The 27,901-nt window shown below is 35.2% G+C and overlaps 1 protein-coding gene across 1 annotated transcript in view; it reads right to left on the bottom strand.

Moving 5' to 3' along the window:
• Positions 1–27,901, bottom strand: part of LOC129271871 (receptor-type tyrosine-protein phosphatase S-like) — a 94,403-nt gene that overhangs the window by 11,025 nt on the left and 55,477 nt on the right. Inside the window, exons 23-44 of the mRNA XM_064107036.1 lie at positions 27,319–27,422; positions 25,223–25,430; positions 23,718–23,823; positions 21,833–21,979; positions 19,794–20,001; positions 19,256–19,301; positions 16,733–16,817; positions 15,631–15,737; positions 13,755–13,855; positions 13,260–13,353; positions 11,670–11,746; positions 10,566–10,602; positions 10,051–10,148; positions 9,299–9,418; positions 8,674–8,837; positions 7,809–7,944; positions 7,193–7,345; positions 5,855–5,948; positions 4,726–4,802; positions 3,416–3,550; positions 2,366–2,500; positions 1,112–1,240 (exon numbers count right to left, since the gene is read on the bottom strand). Coding sequence (XP_063963106.1) covers positions 1,112–1,240; positions 2,366–2,500; positions 3,416–3,550; positions 4,726–4,802; positions 5,855–5,948; positions 7,193–7,345; positions 7,809–7,944; positions 8,674–8,837; positions 9,299–9,418; positions 10,051–10,148; positions 10,566–10,602; positions 11,670–11,746; positions 13,260–13,353; positions 13,755–13,855; positions 15,631–15,737; positions 16,733–16,817; positions 19,256–19,301; positions 19,794–20,001; positions 21,833–21,979; positions 23,718–23,823; positions 25,223–25,430; positions 27,319–27,422 — 2,561 coding nt within the window. The remainder of the gene's footprint in view (positions 1–1,111; positions 1,241–2,365; positions 2,501–3,415; positions 3,551–4,725; positions 4,803–5,854; positions 5,949–7,192; positions 7,346–7,808; positions 7,945–8,673; positions 8,838–9,298; positions 9,419–10,050; positions 10,149–10,565; positions 10,603–11,669; positions 11,747–13,259; positions 13,354–13,754; positions 13,856–15,630; positions 15,738–16,732; positions 16,818–19,255; positions 19,302–19,793; positions 20,002–21,832; positions 21,980–23,717; positions 23,824–25,222; positions 25,431–27,318; positions 27,423–27,901) is intronic.

Below are 27,901 nucleotides of genomic sequence, written 5' to 3'. Positions count from 1 at the left end.
AGTTTAAAAACTGATATGATATAGGGATCCACAACCACACGTCCAAACCATCAATATAAAAAAACTGGAGAGAGCTTGTTGAATGCAGCCACATACACAAACTTGAAGCTACAGGAAAAGTTCTTCATGACACAATTAACAGTATATGGGGCCATACCAACATTTAAGGAACAACACGCACACGCAAGAGAAACAAGTATGGAACTTTGCGCACGCTCGACATTTTTGAGTACTTTTAAGCGTTTTTGGTGGTCTCAAAAAGCGTGTTGTTGCTCTATCCGTTTTTTCATATTGATGGTTCAAACAAGTTCATGATCAGGAGAGCTCTTTTCACAGGAAAAAAGTACAATCTTTCCCACTTTAATCACCACACCACAGAAGTAAATAACAACAATCATGCACCCGGATATACAAGTATAATGCCACATCAGTGAGTGAGTTGTATGTAATGTATTTGGACATATTCTTATCATTTTAACTGCCTACATTTTGCTGCATTTGATATTTTTTGTCATTTTCATTTCAAATTTCTATTTCATAAAGCCCAATTTCCGTCAAATTAGATGATTAAATGCACATCATTACTATGTAACTTCTTGTTTAAAATCAAACCAATATATTCCAATATTGAAAGAAATGTACTTGTATTCCACCAAGATCAGTTTTATTTTCAATTCAAATACTTGAATCAAGCCACTCAGTTTAACAGAAATTCAAGAAGTTCCCTCCATACATGTACTACGTACATGTACATGAAGAGAAAGAGTACAATCTTCCATATAGTTTGCCTTTGAGAACAACAGATATGCATGGGTTAGGCTAAAGTGACAATTTGCGCAGAGATACATGTAAATTTTGCAAGTTACTTTGATACACACATAATTATTCCCATAAAAGAATTCAGTCATTTTCCAATATTGAAAAAAAGCAAAAGGCAAAAGTGAACATACAGTATGTGTGAATAAACTTGCCCCAGAGGTTTATAAAGCTGTATTCATTGCCATATAATGTATTGTCTGCTTGGTTAGATTTTTAATTTGCTTGATTAAATTATTCAATTGCGAGATATTCTGGAGTATTGAACGCCATGTTGTATATTATATTATCTTACTGGAGTTGGCGGAGCGGATTCGTCGACATTTCCGTAGATAGCGCTTTGGGAGTCGGTTTCGGCACCCTCGGCGCCCTCTGCAGACTCTTCGTTCTGAGTGTCTACATTACCGTAGATGTTCTGCATGATCTATATATCCATTCAACAGGAGGAAACGAAAGGATAAACCTTGTTCCACAGAGATGTGATCAGCATCGTGATACACATATATATATATATATATACCAATCATGATGATCGATGAAGGTAACATGATTATAATGACACTGACAATGGTAAATTGCTACTTGGTGTACACCCAATTTTGTCTAATTTAAGTTTACACATGATCTAATCCTAGTTTGTCAACTTCTAGTGGGTGTTTAATAAAGCTGTTCGTAAGTTAAGAGTGACGTTAAGAACGACTGGTGATCCTTTCTTACGCGCTATATAATCAGCAATGAACATTTAATGGTGAATATCAATATCACAAGAAAGGATCACCAGTCGTTCTTAAAGTTGCCCTTAACTTATGAAAAGCTTTTAAGGCCCCCTGCTTTGTAAACTAACCATTCATTCAAATCACCATTTAGCCCATTCATCATCTTTTTTCTAATTTCATGTTGGGCTATACTCATATCACGTAATATCTACTTGGTCTAACATCACTTTATATGATTAGATGAACTTGTTTATTAACCAAATTTTCATTAGACCAAGTGGAATTTTAGATCATCTGGGAATTAGACTAAAAATATGAGAGTTAGACTAGATCGAGTAAATATTAGACCAAGTGACGGTTGGACCCTACGGTAATACATGATCAAATTGATAGGAGACCTGGCCTGGGGGGGTGTTTCACAAAGATTAAGTAAGGCAATAGTTGTAAAGTTGGTTAGAAGACGAGGTACAGGAGATTTTTTCTGCATCACTTTTTCCAGGACAAATTTGAAGTTTCATAGAGATTGTACAGTGTGTACATCTTGTGCTTGAGTGAACCTCATACTTCAAACCTTGATTTCTCCTTATACTTTGGATCTCTCTCTGAGTTTCAAAAACATTCAATCAAGTTCTTGTGTGAGCCATTCTCGATCAATTTTTGACAAGTTATATATCATTTTGAAGCCTAGGATGTGCTTTATCGAACTCAATGAAAATCTCAAAATTCATCTGGGGTGACTTGTTGTTGCTTTGGGAGTAGCAGGTCGCAGACGTGAATGAAATGCTCCAGGACAGATCTGCCCTGTATTGTGAGAGAAAGAAAAAGTGTCCTACCTTTGCATGTGATATCTCTATATCTCTAATGGTGAAGGCTTCATCCTCGTCTGATTCTGATACCAGGGTGACCGAGATGTTCCCGTGTTCTTCTGTTTCGTCCATCTCCAGAGGCCAGTACTGAGCACACATTTCCTGCAGGAAGATAGAACATATCTTGGATTAGTTTGCTGCGTGAACCCTTTGCTCGCAGTAAGTGGTCTGTCAAGACCCACTCATTGGTAAAGTTTAGTTGGGTTCTGTGTCTGCAGACTAGTATGGGATTAAAAAACTATCGGTTTGGTATCAAGACTACAGACCAGGGGTTATTCACACAGAATTAAATCGGGTGCAAAAACCATGTTTAAATACCAATATGATATCCAACACGTAATCTCATTAATTCATGATAACGCATGACCCAAAGAATTGTGTTCCCCATGCACCTGGAAAAGCCCTTTCATTCTGACTTAACTCTATTAAAGTGAAACGAATCTCTGTTTTCATCTTATTGTGGACTTTTTTTTCATGATTATTAATGCTTCTTTCTGTTATATCCTAGCCTTTTTGATCCAAAATCTTATCATTAACAACTTAAAAACTATTATCTACATGACCAACGGCCATTTTATTAATATTAATATTTTCATCAACACAAACACCAACATCATTAGCATCATCATCATCATCATCAACATCATTTTCATCATCACCATCACCATCATCATCATCATCACCATCACCATCACCATCACCATCACCATCACCATCACCATCACCATCACCATCACCATCACCATCACCATCACCATCATCATCATCATCACCATCACCATCATCATCATCATCACCATCATCATCATCATCACCATCACCATCACCATCACCATCACCATCACCATCACCATCACCATCACCATCATCATCATCATCACCATCATCATCATCATCATCATCACCACCACCATTACCACCACCACCATAATCATTATTAATAACATTTTTAATATCTATAACCTATTCATTCATGGCTCTAAATCATCACCATCCCAAATTCTGTGTACGACTCACGTGTCCTTTCTGGCTCATCTCTGTAAGCATAACTATCGTCGCTGTTTGGCTTTCCCATATCATACGCCAGAAGTCAGGTATCGTGTTAGGAAGGGGACCCTGTGTTGCTATGTACATATTTTTACGTTGATAACCCTGCAAGAAACAAATTTCATTCATTTTTTTGTTTACTTCTAATTATTGTAATAAGAACACATTGAATGATATAAAAGAAAATATATAAATAATACAAACATAATGGCAGGATATTGGCCTTTTACAGGTTGGGCTCAAAAGTATGACAACCGATGAAAGGGATGGTCCGGGCTGAAAGTGTTTATAGCTTAATAAATAGGGTAGAATTCACTGAACAAAATGCCGAAAATTTCATCAAAATCAGATAATAACAAAGTTATTGAATTTTAAAGTTAAGCAATATTTTGTGAAAACAGTCGTCATGAATATCTATAAGGTGGGCTGATGATGTCACATCCCCACTTGTTCTTTTGTATTTTATTATATGAAATTAGGTTTATTCAATTTTTTTCCTCCAAGAACTAGAAAAATTGGATTGACAACTGATTTAGTGCATTAGATATTTATTGCTGCAACTTATTTCATTATAAGGGAGACATATTATTTACACAAGTATGAAATAATGAAAAAAATATAATTTTATGTAATAACACAAGAAAACGGAAAGTGGGGATGTGACATCATCAGCCCACCTAATGAATATTCAGGACGACTGTTTTCACAAAATATTGCTAAAATTTAAAATTCAATAACTTTGTTATTTGTTATCCAATTTTGATGAAATTGTCAGCATTTTGCTCAGTGAATTCTACTCTATGTATCAAGATATAAATATTTTCAGCCCGGACCATCCCTTTAAGTATACAAAATTTAAGATCAGAAAAATAAAAATTCACTCATCATCATTTATTTATTTGCTTTTATGTGACTCTAATTCCATTATCAATGTCAATACATGTATGAATATTGCCATAGCTAAATCAGATTGACATCTGACATACATGTACGTATGGAACAATACAAATTATCATATTCAGAAAACTGAAAACTAATTTTTTCGTAAGTAAAGATAATCATTTATACCTGGGATTTTTCCAAAGAAGGACTGAATCAAATAATAATTATGATAATGGTAATAACAAAATGGAAAAAACACACCCAAAAACAATAATAGTGTTAATAATCTTAATAATGATAATATGCAACATTTATACAGTGCTTTTAAGCACTGAAATTAATATTTATTTACTAACACGATAGAATGATTAGATTTTATTTTTTCTAGAGTGACTTACTGTGATGTATGATGCATTGATGTAATCTGAAAACTCTTCACCAATCAATCTTTCAAGCTTCACTACATTCTTGTCATCTACAGAAGAAAATGATAATATTAATAAAAGTGAAATGAACAAATTTAAAAATAAGTAAAAATTTAATTTTTCATTCACCAGGGAGATAGCAAACCATCCAATCTATTAAAATAGAATGATGTCAGTAATAGCTAGAAGGACAGGAATTTATATTGAGATGTTAAGTGTCACGTAAGGTTCTCTTTATAGTTACTTATGATTTTAGAAATGAGTTGGGTATTAAGTGCCAAAACATAGATTCCAATCAATTCAATAAAATTTCTTTGTCCATTATGGAAATTCAGTGTTTCTGTAATACTGAATTTCATTAATAAACGAGTGGGGTATGAAATGCTGTAATACGGAGCCTAATCAATCAATCGATCAATCAATCAATTACATTATTAATATCTTTATTTGTCTATTATGGGAATTCAGTGTATCTGTAATACTGAGTTAAGTATGAAATGCAAAAACATAGAGCACAATCAAGACAATTCAATTAGAAAAATCGATTTAATCCAGTTCAATTCCTTTATTTGTCAGTTACGAAAATTCTCTGTTTCTGTAATCTGTAATATTAAATTTCATTAAATACAAATCTCATCTTAGTCAAAAGAAATATTTTTTTTTAAAAAGTAATGAGACTATGGTGAACCAGCATTATTTGTTAATTCAAATTTTGAATAAATGGAATTAAAATATTTACCCCCCTGGCTTGCCATGTTCCATTGTCTTTTATAAATAAAATGTGCAACATGATGCATTTATAAAACAAATAAATCTTCCAAACATTTAATGTGTTGGTATGGCTCTATTGACAACATTTTTCATACAGGTGGCAGCGGTGGGATAGTAAAAAAAACATTCTGGGGGTATATTTCACAAAATTACAATTATGGTAATCACTATGGGAACCTTAATTTTGATTGGCTGCTGAGTCCTGTTGCCACAGTAGTTACCACAACAGTAGAGTTAGCATTATCATTATTATTATTTTTTTAAATGAAAATGGCCCTAGGTCAGAGTGCCAAAAAGCCATGTGAATGCACTTCTTTAGTTTGATACTCACATGGAAGAATATGTCCTATACGGTTCTTGTCTTTGTTCTGCTCAATGTTGGCAAACCTCTGCTCTACTCCATTCACACCCAACTTACACGCTCTCTGTGGACAAGAGAAAAGGCAGACAAATCATGAACATGTTTTCACAAAAAAAGCAACAAAAAAAACAACTAAGATCAATTATAATAACTCTTGTGGGGCATTTTCAGAGAATATTAAATCATTCTGCCTGCTCAACGGTCATTTTTATGACACTTAATGAACTTGCTGGTCATAAATTGAGAGAATGCAAACCTTTCACGCGAACTACATGTAGAGAACAAGAGACAAGGCATATGGAGCGTTGTGGCCCAGTGGATAAGTCTTCTGACTTTGAAACAGAGGGTCGTGGGTTCGAATCCCAGCCATGGCGTAATTTCCTTCAGCAAGAAATTTATCCACATCGTGCTGCACTCGACCCAGGTGAGGTGAATGGGTACCCGGCAGGATTAATTCCTTGAATGCATGAGCGCTGAAAGGCAGCTCGAGCTAAAGCCGGGGTAATAATAATAACAACGCGCCTCGGAATAGAATATTTCTAGATAGATGGCGCTATATAAATGCCTATTATTATTTGTTATTATATCAGGAAGGTTTTGCATATTATAGGCTGCACATACATAATTTAATGTTACATTAATCATCTCCAATCTAAATGTTGAGCACCAAAGCAAGAGATCACATAGTTGTAAGTCTTTGGAATGCTACGGATTGAACACACTTCCTCCCATTCATGGTATGGTATGGTATGGTATGGTATTTATTAAATCATGCATCGCAGTTACAAAGACTGAATTGCACATGGATATACAATATTAAAAATGTACAGTCTCAAAACAGTGGAATTATTTACATAATAAAAAAGTACATATATATCACAGACTGCGTATTAAACCATACATTTACAATAAAAGAGTAATGTAAAACACACCCATAATTAAAACAAAGAAGACGAAAAAGAAAAAGAGGAGGAGGAGGAAGAAGGAGAAAAAGAAAAAGAAGAAGAAAAAGAAGAAGAAAAAGAAGATGGAGAAGAAGAAGACAATGAAAAAGAAAAAAAAAGAAAGTTGAAGAAGAATAACAAGATAAAAGATCACCTACATGTACATGTATCATCATCAATCCAAAGCTTTAAATCTGGTTTTGTCTTCATTAACAGGGGTGGCCGGATTCACCTCACATTTGAAGCAATCGCCCTTACCCCATCCCCCCCCCCCCCACTTTGCAAGCCCCCAGCAAACGTCAATAGTGCAATAATACACAAGGACGTAGTCTGTACTCAGAGAGGAAGAAGAAGAAGGACTCACCCTGAATTCCACCTCTAGTTTTGTGAGATCATCATCAAAGTCTGATTTATTGCTGAGTTGTTGGTAGTACATAGGGAATTCTGACATAGCGACGTCGGTGTGACCAAACAGGTGCTCCTCTAACAAGGCCATATGGATGAAGAAGTACTGGACCTAAACATAAATATATGTAAAGAAATATCGTTAGTAGGCTCCTTGGTTTAAAAAATGTATTACATGCAGGTTATCATGATACACTGTACCATTGATGTAATTAATACTTACATGTATGATGAGTATGGTAACATAACAACTAACCATTAAACAACATATCTTTGACATAAACTGAATTACTTTTGAGTATTAAAAGGAAAAGGAGATAAATCAATATCTTCCTCTGTAGTCATTAAGTGTGGATCTTTATCATCAACTTCCAAGAGGAACCAATTTAATTCCTATAATGAGTTTGGTAACATAACAGTTAATCATGTATATCTTTGTCATAAACTGAATAGCATTCGAGTATTCAAAGGAAAAGGCGATATTCAAAAATCAATATCTTCCTCTGTAATCAAAGTAAATTAATATGTCCACCAATGCTTCCTCATCAAGTTCTAACAGGAACAGGGCTACTTACGAAAGACTGCACTAGTGTATTCCTCTGCTGACGGATATCATGTATGAAGTTATACACGTCCACTTGCTTCTCGTGCTTCATCATATCTAGCATAGCATCTATCACGATGTATGTTCCTGTGCGACCCACTCCAGCACTGTTTGAAAAGGAAGAGTGAAGGACATGAAATAAGGCATTGACTGAGAGTGATATGAAGGTGAATTACATTTCCTTAGTGAGAGAAATTGCAAATGGCACAGGAAATCCAAAATAATTTCTGTTGAAAACAATGTGTGTTATGATATTTGTGACCTTTGATCTCTGACCTCATGACCCCAAAATCTCATCAGCTTTACATTTCCACTCTCCACCCAGGCGTAGAAAATGGGTACTCGGTAGGAAGGTATATGACATGATTTTGAAGTTGAGCTCTCACAAAAGTTTCTTTAGTAACAGCAAAAACAAAGATATTTTCGGGTATAAATTTATAGACCTATGACGTGACCCCGTTCTTATTACCCCTAAATCTAACCAGATCATTTCCACTTTTATAAGCATTCTTGGAACATGTTTGAAATTGATCTATCAAACGGTTCTTCAGTTATCATGAAAGCCAAAACAGAACGGACGGACAAATAATGCCGCCAGCAACCACCTGCAGTGGTTAAAAGGCAAGGGACAGAACCACCTACTTTTACAATAATGATACTGTAAGATGTTTTTTGCCTGCTATGGACAACAATGTGGCTCTGTGGGTCATCTTTGCGGCGAACAACAGAGGAAATTAATGCCATGGTTGGGATTTTAACCCATAACCCGTGTTTCAGACGCAACGAGCAGAACTAACAGACCACAGCACATGTCAAGAATAACCAGATGTTTTTACCTGCAATGGACGACAATGTTGGCTCTGTGGTTCATCTTTGAGGTGAGATGCCGTATCCTCTTGATAAGACACATCATAGGGGATGGGTAGTCGGGCTGACCGTGGTCGGGCCAACCTAAGAAATGAAACTGTGTGATGGTTCGCTCACCACTCTCTTTGCCATCCTGTTAACAAACATGAAACAATTTTCATGCTTAATATACATGTATTATCTGTATAAGCTAGTGGAGGTAACAATGCTATGTACAGTATAGTATAAGATAGAGTACTAAATTACATTGAATTGAAAAATATGAAGTCTGCACCTTCATTGTTAACTTTGAAATATCATGATTTTATTACAATATACCGTGTGTCCATAGAAAATGAATAAAGCACAAATTATTGATGTTTCATCGTAAAATAATCACATATGAATAATGACATATCTTTGTAAAGCTCTCTCCGTTCATTTGATGCAACCAATGCGTTTCACACATCAAAAGCCTAAAGTTTTTGGTCTAGTCTTTCTCAATTCTTGACTTTCTCATACCCATTCTGGGTCCCCCCCCCCTTGGTATAACTTTCTCCACTGTCCCCATATAACCAATACCAATACAAAGGAATATAGTTCTTTGTAATTTACCTCTGAGAGTAATATAGACCTGATGATGTATTCTGCCGTCTCCTTTACCGAATCCATTTTTACCTTGAACCTGCCATATTTGATGGCACCCTTGTTCGGCCAGTACTGTGAACATTTGTCCTAAATATACAAAAATAGATACAATATACAAGATACAAATATCAGAAATATTTAAAGCAAGGTACATGTAGTAAGTCATACCATTATAATGATATACCAACTGTAGTCATTGTCATCATAATCATCAGTGCTATCATCATCATCTTCATTATCACCATCACCATTAACACTATCATCATCATCATCATCATCATTACCATCATCATCATCATCATCATCATAACCATCATCACCATATTCCTAATCATCCTCATGTTCAACATTTTCATCATCATCACTTTTATCATCAGTTATCATGATCATTAACCTCTTTGCAAGAATAACAAATTATATCAGTCGTTTGAACTAAATGGTAGCCTTCAACCTGGGCGGAGACTGCAAGCCGTGGCTGCTTTGCATTCTTACATTATTGGTTGTTTTCCTTCTATCGACCAGGATTCAATGCAGGGTTTTGTTACCCAAAACTGTCATCAGACAATTGTCGCCGAATAGAAAACCACAACTAATGCAAGACCAGAGTGTATAGGCGTTAGCAACCGTGTCTTGTAGTCTTTCGCATCAGACGTATCGCTGATGTTTCACCTAAAAGACTTATAGGCTAACTAAAGAGTTGATCATCAAAGATTATTTACCTTGCCATCTTCAACGCATTTAGTAAGCATGACAATGGTAGAGCAGTCATATTCCCAGATCATTCTCCAGAAATCTTCTAAGGTGTTGTCCTTGGGACCTAGTACATGAAAAAATGATTTTTTTTTTTACACAGATTGCAGTTTTAAAAGAAGATAACATCACTGAATGAATAGTAAAAACAAATATTTACATTGTCAATAAAATCTATGGAATGAAAGTGAAATCCATCTCTAGAAACAGTGATAGAAGAAATATTTCATAAATCATTACATGTTTACAGAGCAGCAGTACATTTAATGCATGCATACAGTAATTGGAACATGCTATCATAATTTTAGCAATATAATCACTTTTTATAATCGTGTTACTGTCATAATTCTTGTAAAACTATTTCTCCAACACATCCATTAATATGAATACCTGTATATCACACTGGCTTTTAAGCCTACAGTTCCAAGGGGAAAAGAGGTGACATTTGCCAGCTAAAATTTTGCTAATACCAACATGGACTTACCCTGTGCAGCAATGAATTTATCAGGAGACTGATAACCCTGCAAAAGAGAAAGTAATACGCATGTCAACACACAATCTAATACCAAGAAATGATCACCAGACAAAGTGATTAGGAAACTGGTAACCTGAAATCAAAGCAAGTACACTATGTGTACTGCCACACTGAGATACAAGATGTGAATACCAGTCTTTCAATTAAAGAAGGATCATTAGCAATACTCATAATAAATACAATACATAATGTACACAGATTGACTAATATCATTTTTTGTGGAGATAACGGGGTCCTGTACCTCAATTTGTTTGGGAAAATAACATTTTCTTTTCTTATTTAATGACTAAAAACAAATGCTATCATGTCTAGATCCAATCTACATGAAGATGAAACTATTACACTGTGTCGAATGGAATACCCTCACAAGTGATACATTATTTTCGGATACAAGTTCTATCAAATCTAGGAATGTATTAGATAAAGAGATATCCTTAATATCAAAATTGTTACAAGGATCATTTTGCCATAGGTTGCCATAGACTCAAAGTAATTGCATTCCCTTGTTGAAAGTCTCCTCTATCAACAAATTATTTGCAGTAGCAGCTGCCAAGTTGAGGACTGCCATTAAGAAATGTTTACAGCATTCTTGGCTTCAAATATTCCCTTAAAACATGTTTTTCCTCAATAATTAATTTCTCAACTTATCTTGAATGACTGATGGTGTTTATTATTGTAAATGTGATTAACATTTTCCAGCGTATGTGCTATGTTACTTCTTGTAGTGCCTCCAAATATAAATAATTATTAATTATTATGCTGAAATATGCAATTCTTTTATCTACATGTTTTTACATTAGAGGGCAAAGGGAAGGTACATAGTACTATCCATGAATAATAAGGGATTTACATAAAAATACTTAAAAATATTCTTATGTAACACAAAAACACTTAATTACATGATAATTTACAAGGTTTCCTCCTCCTTATGTTCTTATATGCATATGTACAGAATATCTATTTGATAATAAACTATTTGGTTGACAATCAAGCAGATACTGTTTACAACTGAATTTAAGTAAGATAAAAATTAATGAATAATATTTTGCTTACGTTGACATAGGAAGCATTGATATAGTCCGACCCTTCAATGCCATCTATGGCCTTCAGTGTCACTCTGGTGTGATCGTCTAAAGAATTAAAGAAAATGATACATTTGAATTAAGTGCTTATAACATTTTACTTCCTATAGCACTTCATACATTCAAGAGATGTATCTTTATGTCCTACAGATACATGTATATGTACATATCCATTACTAGCATCTAAAGAATTAAAGAAATTCATCCATTTGAATTAAGTGCTTATAACATTTTATTTCCTATAGCACTTCATACATTCTAGAGATGTATCTTAGTGTTCCACAGATACATGTATGTACATATCCATTACTAGCATATAAAGAATTAAAGAAATTCATACATTTGAATTAAGTGCTTATAACATTTTATTTCCTATAGCACTTCATACATTCTAGAGATGTATCTTAGTGTTCCACAGATACATGTATGTACATATCCATTACTAGCATATAAAGAATTAAAGAAATTCATACATTTGAATTAAGTGCTTATAACATTTTACTTCCTATAGCACTTCATACATTCTAGAGATGTATCTTAGTGTTCCACAGATACATGTATATGTACATGTCCATTACCACCATCTAAAGAATTAAAGAAAATGGTAGTTTTAAATTCAAGATTTTAACATTGTACTTCTTATAGCACTACATACATTCAACAGTGCTCTACAGATATACATGTATTAATACACAGTCCTTGGATTACTGCTTGCCTGCACACTGTATATACAGGGGCCGCGGAACGGTTTTCAAAGTGGGGGGGCTGAGCCAAAAGTGGGGGGGCTGACCATGCTAAAAATCACAATCATATGGTCAATTTTACGTTTTTGTACACGGTTTTGGAAAAAAGTGGGGGGGCTGAAGCCCCCCCAGCCCCCCCCCCCCCCCCCGGTTCCGCGGCCCCTGTTATTTACATGTACAACCTCAAAGTCCTTTTCAGGACTACACACAGGGTAAACTGTAAACCAAATTAATAAAAACCTCAAACCCAAATGCAGCTTTCCTGCAATGGGCAATCAAATTGCCAAACTGTTAAGTCAATGATATTGCTATTCGCATCCTATCATTAACCCATTTAAAACCTGGGTGAAGAGCAGTAAGTGCAAGTAAATGTCTTGTTTTCTTCAAAGATATGAAAGAAATTCAGAATTTCTACTGTATAATGCATTCAAATCTCTCTCTCTATCCATCTCCACTTCACTCTGTGTTTCTTGGGCTGTGTCTCTCTTCCTCTAAACCAAGTTTCATCATCCTTATCAAATCATACAGTTGAGCTCAAAAGTTAGTGAATCCCATCACAAAATGCACTCCTTCATGCTGAGTGTTGAATTTAGACAATACAATTTCCGGCAAGCCCAGAGAAACCAACTTTATGGAATGTAATTTTTAACACCTCACTACCCAAATAAATATCCAAAACATGGAAGAATTCAAACACTTTAAATATTTTTATTTTCTGCTGGGGTTTAGAGCACCACTATAAATCCATATTACCCTAAAATTTGCCCCGATACATACATTTACACACATGTTATGAAAAAAATTAAAGAAATACTTACAGGCAATGATGTTGATGTATCTGTTCTTGTCTTTATTCGCAGGGAGATTGCTGTTATTCATCGTCACCATGGGAGGGGGTCTGTTCGGCAAAGCCTGAAGTCATGTGACGGGTGGAAGGGAAATGGAGAAAATAAATTGATTAAAGACACAGACAAGGATTAAAGATAAGCGTTAAAAGGAAAATAGATTTCCTTCATACTGTATAGCAGCATTGCTAAAATATTACATTGTCATATCGACTGTAGTCTTAAAAACACACAAGACCGGGAAAATTATTTTCTTTCTCTTTAAACGGAAACAAAAGCAGATAATGATGGCAATACATGTAGGCTCCACACACACACGATGATTTGCAATATTTATTTGATATTGTTAACTGCTAAATTGTTATCTTCTGACTTTAAACTTTTATCTGATCAGTCCATAAATTTTGAAAATGAACAGAATAAAGGAAAAATATATTTTTGATTTTTTGCCAAAAAATGATGAATTACCTTATACTCTGCCCAGAACATTCTCTTCTCATCTTGAGCCTTTTGTCGGATTGCTTTCTCCAAGTTCTCCAGCCTTATGGGCTTCACGATCATGTCGTCCGCTGTGAGAGATAGAAGAAACAAGAAAAAAAATAATCACATAGTTACATTATTATCATATTGCATATATCTCATTTCTCTCCAGGGCAGCAGTTTATGAATAAAGAGTTTATTCAAACCGAAAAGGCTGGAAAATAGACAAGAAAATTGGTGCAACAATAAAATTGTATCTATGTATACATGTACATGGCCATTTGCAGAAATATCCTTTGGGGGGGGGCAGATGCATGAAATCTTTTCTAAAAAAACTCAAAATCTAGCTTGTTATTGGGTCATTTTTTACATTTCTAAAGTAAAGTTGAAGGATTCCCTGCACATATTTGGTGAATTTTTGAAAATTTTCAGTTAAAAAAAAGGTACATGTTAGTTTTCCAAATTTCCCTGCATACGGCCATGCATATGTCCAATCTACTCTAGCTGTTACATATACATGTAATACATAAACATTGTAGTCCTACTGTGCATATTGCTATACCGATAGATAACTATACAGTGCATCCCACAAAAAAGGAAACCTGTTTTCAGAGATAGATTTCACAATCATTAATTATGTTTTTACTATAAATTTGATACTCATGGTAAGAGTGGAATCTCATCTCTCATTTGAAATCAACAGCTTAGCAAATCGTTCACGCATGGCAGATTACAAACAATAAATATTGGGCATATCAGAAATGATTTGCACAGAAACTTACGTGTGAATCTGAATCCACACTCATTTCAGGGATCAGTGAGAGAATCTTAACAAAGAATACAAAAGAAAATGCTAATGAGCAAATCATTGAATATCACAAACCAATCTTGCCAATTTTTCAGCGAAACCTGGTTTTGACATTAAAATTCTTGCTCATTAATGTGTGAAGTCCTTGTCTCATATCAGGTATCAAAATAAAGAGGAATAATTTAATTATATGACTATGTGAATGAAATATCATAATTCATTTGCCTTTGAATTAAAAAGACATGGGAATCCCGGTTTCCTTTTTTCTGGGACGCACTGTAGATCAGAGATCCAGGAGGGTGTTGAAAAGCAAACTTATGACTTCATAAACATGATATTTCTAATATAGTACAGATATACTACATGTACGTTTTTGTGATGACATAACACACCATGGCTAAAAGGTGCTCATTTATTATACTTTAATAGTAAGTATGGTTTTAAAAGGTAAACAATTGGACCCATAAGGAGCTAAAATAGAGTCAAACTTGGGTAGTAAGAATAATACACCCTTCCATTTATTAATATATTTCACAAAGTCCAAGCCCTCAGAACTTACCACCCCCCAAAAAAAAACCACAAATAATAATAAAAATACAGTAAATAAACACAAATAACAAACAAAAACTAAAAGATAATGGGGAAAAAATGATATATAATAATAAAAAAATACATATAACAATAAATGAATTAAAAAAATCTAAACAAAAATAAAAATGGTCTTGAACTACATGTACACCTGCCACTACATGTATCTGTTTGAGCAGCCTTCTGAACTGGGCTAAGATTTCATTCCCAATGTTATAAATCCTCACTCTAATCATTTAAATGCTACCCTAAAGTGCTATCTCTCACTATACATGTATCTATACTAGCCATCACCGCCTGATTTAGTACTTCATGTGCATACACAGACAAGACCAGCGTGACCGATGTTGTTAGGCAACGTGTAACACGGATGACGCGTGACTACGAGCGAGTGGGAGATGCGAAGAACACCGAGGGCGCCATCCCACATTCTTAAAGGGGAAGGAGCCCCTTTTCGTCTTATCTTACCATCTTCTATACCTAGATTCTGCATGCCTATGGCTCCGTTGCCGTTTTCCCGAGGTACGGTGGACGTCGGGGTCATCAGGGGATCGTTCGGTTCTTTCTGGTTTCTCCTGGACCAAAATAGAATACAATTACAGTTCAACAAGAAGTCACATCCTGCAGAAAGATAACCCCCCAACAACTTTGTTGGCTGTACCACCACCAACCCTTGTATAGCTGCTGTCTTTCCTTTTTTTTTAATAGAAATTTTACCCCCTCCCCTAAATTTTTTTTCCCACTGCCCCTTATTTTTAAAGTTTTTTAAAAAGTTAATAAAAAAAATGGAAAATGGCATGGTAGAGTCGTGTCCCAATAGTAGGCAGAGGATTCATTTGCCTGAACCCATAAGCTCCATATAAAAATAGATCTAAGAACTCTGTCATATCGTAAGAAAAAATGAATAAAAAATACAGGCCTAAGAGCAATTATATTATTAATATATCAGTGATTTTGATGATGGAAAGTTAATTACTAATCCTTGTAGAATAAGGAGACTTTGTCACTAAACAGGATATATCATCAAGCTACATCTATGAACCATTGTAACAAAATAGGCAGAATAGGCCTACCTTTCTTTGCCAAAGGAGGCATAACATTAGAACAATTGTGAATACTCAAGTAAGCAAATAACACTTGCATAAATAATTTAGTGATTCGAGTTATCGAATACAGCAGATTTGTTTTTAAAAAATCACATCGAATTTGAAATTACATCAAAGAATAATACTTTGCATGCAATTTCTGCAATTAACTATAATCATTACAAATGTTTTAAATATTCTGTTGATAATGTTGTTATCTTGCACTCATTATTCCCCTCAAAAGTATTAATTTTACGTTTCTCCAAGCTATGTTGTATAACACTATTTCTTATTACGTAATAATTTAGATGTTTTCTTTTTTTTTTAATATGTACATGTAAAAGCTCTGTATAATTCAGCACATGCTGTGAACAGTCTTGAAATCAAATGTCATTAACATTATTATGAACATGTAGATGTTAACAAAATGTCTTGAAAGCTTGTAATGGCTTCCAAAGAGCCCTGTTCCATAGATACCAACTTACCTGTAGAATATCAGTACGACAACACCAACAATGCACGCTATAATCAAGACTCCAAATATTGCTCCAACGATAGCGGCGACATTGGCTGTTAAATAAGGTAAAGAAATAAGTCAATGCAGGTGAATACCTCTCAACATTGAACAACTATAAATATGAGCAGGGCAAACAAATTAATGCACATTTTACATTATGTGGCACTATGAGTTGCAGTAGACCTTATGCACAAGATGTCATATTTCATAATATTAATATCAGAAATTTACATGTATATAATGCTTAAAACAAATGTTTCCAAGCACTGCATAATATTGACTACATATACTCAAAGTGCCCTCCCTCAGAGCATATAGGAATACGTGTAAAACAGAGTTGTTGGAGTTGTGCCAGCTGCATATCACCAATGGCTTCAGCCTCTAAGATGGCGGAGCTATGACGTCAATGCATTGCTACTGTCAAGTATAGAACAGACTGACTGAATATCTGTAGAAAGTCAATAGGGTTTACATGTATTTCAAAGGCTAGTGATCCAAAATGCCTTGATGGCAATCTGGGCCCGGTCTTACAAAGATTTATGATTGATCCAATCAGTCGTAATTCTATGGAAATCCATCAGTGTCATAATTTTTTCTATAGGAAAATCATGTGACCTGAAACTTAGGCAGGATCATCAATGATACACTATCACCCTTATGTCCAAGTTTCATGAACTAGGTCCATATACTTCCGAAGTTATGACAACATTTCAAAAACTTAACCTTGGTTCGATATTGATTCCCCCAACATGGTCTAAGTTCATTGACCCTAAATGACAATTTGACCTTAGTCATGTGACCTGAAACTCGGGCAGGATGTTCAGTAATACTTGATTACCCTTATGTCAAAGTTTCATGAACTAGGACCATATACTTTCTAAGTTATGATGACATTTCAAAAACTTAACCTTGGTTAATATTTCAATGTTGATGACGCCGCCGCCGTCACCGCCTACAGTCTCGCTCTGCTATGCAGGCGAGACAAAAATCATAAATGCATGATTATTTTTAGTTTTGGTGGTTTGCATGGATCTATTCTATGCTGATTATGATTGTGAAAGAGTCCCAACAAAGTTCATTGAAAAAACAATGAAAAACAAAAGTTTGAAAAAACTAAGAAATACCTCTTTGCAAAAAAAATATAAAAAATACATTAAAAAAAATTGATCTGATATTGCATTTTTTCACATATATTTGTGGAGAGCACCACAAAGAGTTTCTAAAAAATTCCAACATTTGGAGACCCCCGCCATATGATCTCCCAAAATACATGTACCGCAGCCTAGACAGGCAGGATACAAAGAGGTAAGATACTATATGAAATTTGTACTTACTTTTTGTCACTGGAGAAACATGATAAGATCCGGAAGCAAATTGATGCAGGCAAATGAGTACATGCAAAAAATAGTAATATCAGAAATATTAAGTTTCAAATCTTAAGCAATCTTGAGCAATATGAAATTTCTTTTTTAATTTCACTATCGATAGCAATGTAAGTATTTCAATTAAAATAATTCAAATAGGTGATGATATTCGCTCATTCGAAGCTCCACTTTTTCATGACATTACAAAGCACCATAGTAAGAATTATAACATATCCATGGCATTTATTAATTAAAAAAATCTATTAATAAATTTTCTATTCCACAATCTGCAAGAAAAAATGGGATAAGAGCTTTTGAACGTGTGTTAAAAACTGGTACTGCCAATTGGAGAGTGTAATTGTTTTAAATGAGTTGTAAAGGATCCCCTCTTTCTTTATCAAATCAGCATGTTTTGGATCAATTCAGGGAATCTCTTACCTTATTCTGAAAAATATTAAAACCCTTTTCTGTATCTTTTTGCAATTTCTTCACACTTTGAATCTTATTATTTAATTAGTCATATTTATTCAATCACTCAGGTGAATGGTTTATTTATATTAAAAAATGTGAGAGACAGAGTGCTAGTTATTTATAAAATTAAGGAGTTTTTGGAAATTGAAACTCATAACTTGACTGAAAAAAGAACAAAATGGGCGACAACATCTAGGGCCGAGTAATATGGGAAAATATTCAGTAATTACAATCAATTGTAATTCTAAGTTCATGGCTTGCCATACATGTAGATTTATAATCAAAATCAATTGTTCATAGATTACACTTCCATGACATTTGCTCTGTTATATTTCAACACACTGATTGAGTGACCTACTTCAACCCTGGATTTAACACTCTACCCTACCCTACACTAAACCCAACATAAAAACCCTTTTGCAACCCTAACCCTATCACTACATCTTAGACGAAAGAAAGCCTGGAGAAATTGTCGCAGGAGCAAATGTCGCCCATCTAGAACCCTGGAAAACGATGAAACAATCAATATTTAAAATCAATTGGAATTCAAAGCACATGGCTTGCCATAGAACAAAATCAATTGTGTATAGATATACATTCTATTTTATAATGAATAAGAAATTAATACAGGAAAAAGTCCAAGAAACTTAACTCACCTAGTTTGACTGGGACCATGAACGGTCCATTCTCATAGAAAGCCATCTACAATTAGGAAATCAAAATTAAAATATAATTAATGATTGCGTTGAAAAAAAAAAGATTTTTATACAAATTATGGATTAATAGAGTTTAATATGTGAAGATTGCATGGTATGGAAAGAGCCAAAGTGCATGGGTAGATACACGTAGTAAGGACAAAGATAAATATGATGTTAAAAAAAATGTAAAGCACCTCAGTATATTGTCGTTCACTATCAAAATGACAAAATTGATGACTGGAATGCATAATAAGTGTACATTGCATATTTGTATCAATTTTGTTATTACTGATTGTTCAACAGCTTTCTGGAGTTGGGTAGCAAAAACATTATCTTGCCTCTGTGACAAACCCATTGAATATATTCATAGGATGTTGAGCAGTTTTGTCATGAGAGGCCATCGGACAATGCTTTTTTAAAAGTTATTTGAAGATTCCTTGCTATAAAGTTTCTTTTGATAAAAGTTTAAAATGCTATTCATTATTGTTATCATTACCCCGGGGTCAGCTTCTGAAGGAGTGTAGACCCTAACGAAGGATGAATAGATTCCCCCAGCTTCAAGAGGACCATTAACAGCTGTCAGCTCTTGGGTAGCTATCGTTTCTCTCTTTCGCCTTCTACCACTTCCCGCTGAACCACCGGTATGACATGTGGATACATCGTTTTCGGTCGCACCAACAGCTAATATGCCCGAGGTGGGACGGCTACAGAAATTGAATATACGTAGTACGTGGGAGAGAAAAAGTGTTTGATCAAAAACAATCAATGACTGAAATGTGAAATTAGAGTCATAAGGGTATTCTTACGAAGAGTTGTGATTGATCCAATCAACCACAACTGCAGCCAGCCATGCCAACATCTAAAATGTACATGTATGTTGATTCAAAATGTTTTCTAGATATGATGTACAGTATACTCATGCATTTATTGTTCTCTTGACAATTTGATATGCTCCTCTTTGTTTACAAAAGAACTTTGTGCAAAAATTTTGGTAGGAAATTCGTGACAATGATGGATTTCTGTAGAGTTAAGGTTGAATGAATCAATTGCAACTGTTTATAAGATGGGGTTCTGAACAGAGTGATTAAACTACATGTACTCCACTCCAAGGTCTATGCTGGGTGACTTGGGTCCCATAACACAAAGATTAGCGAATTATCGTACGCCTGATTTTCGTGACTAAAGGACAAGTCCACCTCAACAGAAAGTTGGTTTGAATAAAAACAGAAAAATCAAACAAGCATAACACTGAAAATTTCATCAAAATCTAATGTAAAATAAGAAAGTTTTAAACGCTTAATTTCCCAAAATAGTTAAATTCACATCCTGGTCAGTATGCAAATGAGGAGACATCATTCACTCACTATTTCTTTCGTATTTCATTACATGAAATATTCTAATTTTCTCCTCATTGCCATGTGAAACAAAGTTTTATTTCTCTCAACATGTGTAATTATCATTGTTTTAACATTTTGTGATTAAAACATAAGGGTCATTATTGTAAAATCAGTAAAAAATGAAATATTGGAGAATTCAAACAATAAAAAAACAAAAGAAATAGCGAGTGAGGGACATCATCGACTCATTTGCATAACATTGAATTGTGCATGTAACTGTTTTGTGAAAAATAAGCGAAATCTTAAAATGTCATAACATCCATTTTTCAATGAAATTTTCAGTGTTATGCTTCTTTGATTTTTGTCAATTGATTCAAATAAACTTTTTTCTCAGGTGGACTTGATCTTTAATTATACATTGTAGCCATTGCTACCAATCGTGATGGTTGCCAATTTTTGTGTTACGGGACTTAGAATTGGACAGTCAAAGTATGGAACACTTCAGGGTCAGATCGTGGAGTGATGAGCTTAACATTTTTAACATTTTGTAGAGGAATGAACAAGGCATTTGGGATGAAATTTTAATGGAAATATCTGATTTTATGATAAATTTTGACATACTATTCACAAAACAATATTATACTTTACCTTTTTTCCTACTATGCATATGAGGAAAAAATATAATGCTTAAATATTCTCACTTAAATGAGTCAAAAGTCGTGAAATGCGGGACATACCGGCGTCTCTAACGGGGTCGTACGGGAGGCGGGACAAATTTGTGGAAATAAACGACTGTCCCTTGACATCCAGTGGGTGTATTAAAGCTGAAACAAGCTTGAATTTACATCAATTTAAATTGAATGATTTCAGTAGCTTTCAATTGGAACTGTTACGGCAACATTCTGGATGTCGTAATATGGAAGAGAACATAATAACCGGTGTGTTGGCTCAGTTAGAGCATCCGTTTCACAACCAGGAGTTCGGGAGTTCAAAGCCCAGCCCCATCACCCAAAAGACAATTCCAGGGATAGACCTATGTACATGTAGGTGCTATGGTGCTGTACATTGGCTACCGACCCCACAATCAACTGGACAAAAAGAATTATCGAACTATTTCCGTTTCAGAATTAATTTTGAACAATAAATGAAGGATTTTCCTTTTTCATTTCATTTTGACTGATCATCAATGCATACTCACTCCCTAAATACAACAGCCCTATATGGAACTCCTGTTTCGTCCCTGGCTTCTTGGTAGCTCTTGATCTGATCAGGTTGGTAGTAGGAAGTAGAAGAATTCAATTTTACATCAGCACTCCCCAGCTTCACAACGATCACCTCATAACAACTTCAAAACAACAAATAAAAATGAATTTTAGTATACCCACAGGTTGCATGTCTGGACATATTAAACATCAATTTGAAGAACAATACCGATACTCCACAGATTGCTCGAGAATTTGATTTTGCAACGTAACTTATACAGCACAAATATCTGCAATGATAAGTGTGATTTAATGAGAACATTTTGCTCAATATAGAAACAAAAGTGAATAGAAGCACAGTTGCATGAATGTTAACTGACAGATAAAACACATGTTACCGAAAGAACAATGCGATATTAACTTGAAGACAAAAATGAAGAATAAATCATTTAATAAAAGAAGCATGTTTCAAGGTAATCAATCCTCATCCATGGCCTGAAAACTTTTAACAGTCATTCGTAATTATGCATTTTAGATATCAAGTAACACTAAAGAATGAAGAATGTACATGTACATAAGGGTGCAAAGGTAGGGACAGAGCTGCCAACCTGAATAATAAAATTTCAGTATTTCTAAAGCTGAAAATAATTATTTTGGTAAGGAAATTCGTACATGTATTTTCAACAGAAATACCATTAGGACAACACATAAAACTGGAACTTTCAAAATCAGTATTTCCACGAAACCATCGGTTATTCTCATTTTCAGTACTAAATACTGAAAATACGTACTACAGTACTTGGCAGCTCTGGAGGAAGGTAAGTAGATTTGTATATGTATAGTTAGACCACCACATATCGACCACCTCTTTTGAAACCGACCACCTTGCACCCATTAAAATTATTGCATATTGCAAACGATACGCGCAGGAGAGTAGGCGCAGTGTCCATAGGAACGGCAAGAATTGATTTTATGAGAGAAAAAGAAGGGGGAAGAGATAAAAAATTTATTTAGTAGAATTTATCAAAATTGTTTTGAGTAGACCCAAACCCAACCAAAAAACAGTTGTTCATACCGAGAAATCCGATAGGAAACGGCTTTAGAACAAATATCCGTCGTCAATCGTCAAATCATGTGCCGGAGCTCGCAGTGGAAGTAGTGAGATGATCATTTAGCATTTTGACATCATAAAACTGATTTGGAAGAGTCAAAATATTTCGCCACCGCAACAAGAATCGGTCATAAACTAAGTGTATCGCGGGTGGTCAGTTTCAGAAGGGTGCAAATGTATAATCGTCGTATTCGTTGTTTGCCGAGATATACGCGGATTGAATCGGAGTCGCCGATTGAAACATGGGAATCTGATCTGCTCAATTTTCTGCGCAAATGAGACAAAAACTGGGTAAAATTGATAAATATTTTCGCAGATACGATTCTTAGTAAATTAGGTGGTCGATAAGCGGTAGTTCCAACCATACATGTCAATATGGTGGCAAGAAATGAATGGATAAAGAGCTGCGCATTGAATTTGAATGCTCTCTCTCATCCTATGCCTCACTCTTGCTTCATGTCAAACGTTTTAACATTTTTTTTTCTTTCTTCAAATCAAGATAGATGAATCCTCCCCTCACCCGAATACTTGAAACTTTTACCTCAATTTTTACCTTTTGGTATGCATCGTTGAATTTCTATGTCGAGAACAATATGTTCTTCTTTTTTAAAACCTTTTTTCTTGTTTGATGTTTTAACTAGTTTCACACATTATATCTTTTATAAGCCTCTGACTTGTACAGGGTTCAGCTTAAAAGCTGCAAAGTGCGATAACAATGAAACCAATTCAATTTAAATATCATTCAATAAAAGAGATGAGATATTCTGTACCTTACAGGACCATTGCGTGCATCATAGGTTGGTAGTGCAATTGTGAAGCTTGTTTCTTTGATACCACCTTCGCCAGGAGGTGGGAGGGACGGAGGTGGCAAAGGTACTTTATAAAAAAACAAGAGAATTAGAAAATATCGGTATTGAAAATTCAAGGATTATACTCACTGCGCCTGAAAAAAAAAAACAGAACATATTAATGATAATAGCAACAATAATAATTTTCCTGATATACATGTAGCACATATTGCTGCTGTAGTTGCGACGGCAGTACTTTTATTCATGGTGTTTTTTAACTTATGGATGCCGACATTCTACAGTAAAAATCCAACATAACAGACAATATTTCAGAATAGATTTCACCCTACAAATAAAGGTGGTAAAAAGTGTTTCAAAAACTGTACAATACTGGGGGATATCCTGTATAGTTGTTCTGCAAAGCTAATAAATTTCAATAATGCAGTATAAAAGCAACTTTATCAGCTTTCATTAAAAGTTCTAATGATAATAACTAATTAAAATCAGTATGATCATTACCTGCTTAATATATTTTTATGCCAGGTAAAATTTATTTTTGTTATCATTTTTTTTTGTTTGGCACCACTTGTACCTGGGAGGCAAAAAACAAACTGAATCACTATGATCTGCAGGTCTCTCCTCCGTATGTAACTGATTGGGGGCATGCTGGTGGAGCAACACACCAGGGATTTCCCATACTTTCAAACTTGGGTTCTTAATGTGCAAAGGTACAGTGTAGTGACTCTCCTCAACATGAGTTCTCAATATGGTGACACGCCCTTTGCTCCTGCGATAGTTTCTCTGGACTTAATGTTGTCTAAGTTGCAGGGATCGGGTTAGAGTTGCCATAGGGTTTCATATTAGGTTTAGGGTAAAGGTTACGGTGTTAAACCCACGGTTGAAGTTGGTCATTCGATTAGTGCGTGGAATTTTGACCGGAGCAATTGTTCCAGGAGCAAATGTTGTGGAACCCTCAGTTTAACATCATACCCAAGGGAAGGAATACTTTTCACTGTAACCCAGCCTGCATCTATGAAAAAGTGGAGAGGTACGTTAACACGCACCATAGGCTTCAGTAATCTCCCTGGGGTGACCCAAATGCACCCTTGTTTTGTTCTAGTGGTAGACACTTTGCCGACTGAGCTAAGTCCCTCCCCCTATTGTGTATTTTGTATCCCCTAATGAAATGATTAATAATCATATTGGCATTTAACCTGTTCATTCCAATGTTACTCAATTGGAACAAGTAATACATGTACAACTGTGTTTATTTAATAACAGGAGCCATCATGACCCGAATATAATGTAGGAATGAGCCAAGCCCTCAAACTCTGCCTAGAACAGACAGAAATCGAAAAACTGGCAAAAATCCTTGTTGAACTAACATAAAAATCGTTTTATTTTTCTTGATTTACTTAAAATGAACTATATTGGACTTGGTTCATTCTTACAGTATATTCATCAATTCAATTATGAAGAACACATACCTCCTTGGGGTGTTTCGCAAGAGTTTTGTGAGTAAGTAGCATTCGGGCCTTCTCCTTTATTAGTCGAAGCACTGACCGAGAAACTATAAATGGAATAAGGTGCTAAATTAAGCTTCACAAAAGAAACTTGGTATGTATCATCATCCTGTTCACTTCGTTCGTCTGAAACTACAAAACCTGTGTCCCGTCTCTCGATTTCTGAGTAGAGCTGCAATGAAAATGCACAAAAATATGATTATTGAGAATAAATAATGAACATGGATATCTTAAATACATGTAGATTGGGAAACCGGTATCAAGGTGTTGGTCCAGAGTCGGTTACAATTGAAATAATCCAAACACAAAGGTCAATATTCTAAGGTCAGGTTTAGCTTTAAAGGCCATAGTCTAACTCTGTGCTAAAATTATGGGAAGCAAAAAAAAAATTGTTTACAAGACATATTCATGTCTACTCTGCTCATTCGTCCTGCTTTAATGATGAAGAAAAGTCCATTCATTATACCTGCAGGGGGAGGGGGGTGTTTCACAAAGATTTAAGTATGACTCAGAGTCGTACATGATATGCAACGCAAAATCTTACTGATCAATACGCAATAGTGTGCATCTTCTTCCCATAATTTGACCAATGTGGTCATGCCTTTTATACCTCACGCAACTAGGCATTTACATGTACATGCAAGTGCGACTCTAAGTCATACTCAAATCTTTGTGAAACACCCCCAGATATATCTAAATTATTCGAGTGTCAATTGAGCTGATAAATTGAACCTGTACCTTTCAAGATTTGTGTCACCATTGGCTATCCATATTTAAACCGCACAAAGTACAGCAGTGCAAGGACAGAGAGAGAGAGAGAGGGGAGAAAAAGGGAACAAGAGTGTCGCTAAGGCGAGCACATAATATGCCCGCCTGTAACGCGGAAAATAGAGTTATTGGTCAAGCCAGAAAAGTGGAAGGTGGCGACTTCACCTTTGACCTTCTGACCTCAAAATCAATAGGCTTCCTGGGATCCATGCTAGTATCATACACACCAAATCATTTGAGCCTACATGTAGGTTAAGTCAAACTGAAGTTATTGCGTTTACAAGGAAAAGTTAACGGACGGACAGACAGATGAACACCGAGTGTGATACCATAATACATGTACGTCCCGTCTAGGACGGGTGTATAAAAGAGGAACACCTCATCCACCATCTCTGCTCTCTCCAACCTAGTGGGACAATATGTATCTTTACTCCCCTTTCCTGAAGTTTGATTTTCATTTATTTCTATCCTTTCTTCTCTTCTCTACTTTTTTCTCACTTTTAGTTTTTCTTTCTTTTTTTTCTCACATTCTTGCCTTCTCCCTCTCACTTCTTCTTCTTCTTCACTTTCTCATATTCTGTGTCCCCATTCTTTGGTATAATTTCTTTATTTTCTTTCCCACTTCTGTCTCTCTTCCTCCCCTCTCTTCTTTATTTTCTGTTCCCCTCTCCTTTTCTTTTCTTTTCTTTATTTATCTCTCCTCTGCATCTTCTTTCTATTCTTCTTTCTCCAGCTCGCTCTTTATTTTCCTTGTTTTCCATCCCCCAGTCCTAAAAAAGACGGGTTCTTAGGATGAGAGTGGGATACCCCCTCCCCACTGTTTGGCTGTTCACCCCTCCTATTATTGTACACTGAATTATTTTTTCAATGGAGGGAGGGAGGGGGGGGGTATGTTTCACAAAGAATGAAGTCGGATTTATCAATCATACAAAGTGCTACTGAATGTCAGGAGTACTGCATCAATGCATCGGTCGGATTATGCGCAACTGCGTGTCTTGCAATTAATTTTCATCAAATAACATGTGCATGGTAGCGCCTAAGCATGACACTTATCTTTGTGAAACAACGCTCGGGTTACCCTGATAAGGGTTGGGGGTTGTATGATGAATGCTGAACCTCATCCATATCTCATTCTCAGTTATTCATTGAAGTCTAAAGTAATGACACACATACATGTACATGTATTACTTGTGAGAGATAAACGTAAAAGTAAACTGTACGAAGAAGAATTTCACACTGAGCCCAGACAAACCGCTTCAAAAGATTTCAGATTCAGAGTCAGTATTACTCACTGTATATTTGGTGATGATTCCATTTTCCTCTGCTGGTGACAGCCAAGTGATGATGCATGTATCTGGATTGTTGGCAACATTGAATGCTCTGGGAGCACCAGGTTCTAAAATAGATCAATATAAGGCTATTTAAAGCCTATCTTCAATTTTGGTAAATCCCCCAAAGAAATTTGCTATTTTCTGGATAATACAGTAGAGAGATCCGGATAAGGGGAGGCTAGATAAGAGAGGTTGGACTGTACATGTATAATCTTTGTCAGTAGCTTTCTAATATCCATTCGTAGTTTTCTAATATCCAATTACTATTTATAAAGTGCTGAAAAGGCTATTTTATACATAACAAGATGGTTCACAAACCAAGAGTCTCGTCTGATTTCACGATCAATAACATATGCAATATGATCTTTTGAACCCTAAATGAACTTTGACCTTATAATCCTAAAGAACATATGAATGGTATTACACAATGATTACTTGTAACCAAGTATAAGCACAATTGATGCAGATAAATGTATAAAGAAATGAATCTTGAACAAAAACTTGAAAAGGGATAGACATGACCTCATATCATTTGACCTTTTGA

The sequence above is a fragment of the Lytechinus pictus genome, chromosome 11 (genome assembly GCF_037042905.1).
Source record: "Lytechinus pictus isolate F3 Inbred chromosome 11, Lp3.0, whole genome shotgun sequence".
NCBI classification, from domain to species: domain Eukaryota; kingdom Metazoa; phylum Echinodermata; class Echinoidea; order Temnopleuroida; family Toxopneustidae; genus Lytechinus; species Lytechinus pictus.
The sequence above is the reverse complement of the archived record's forward strand: the minus strand, read 5'-3'. Positions and strand labels throughout refer to the sequence as shown.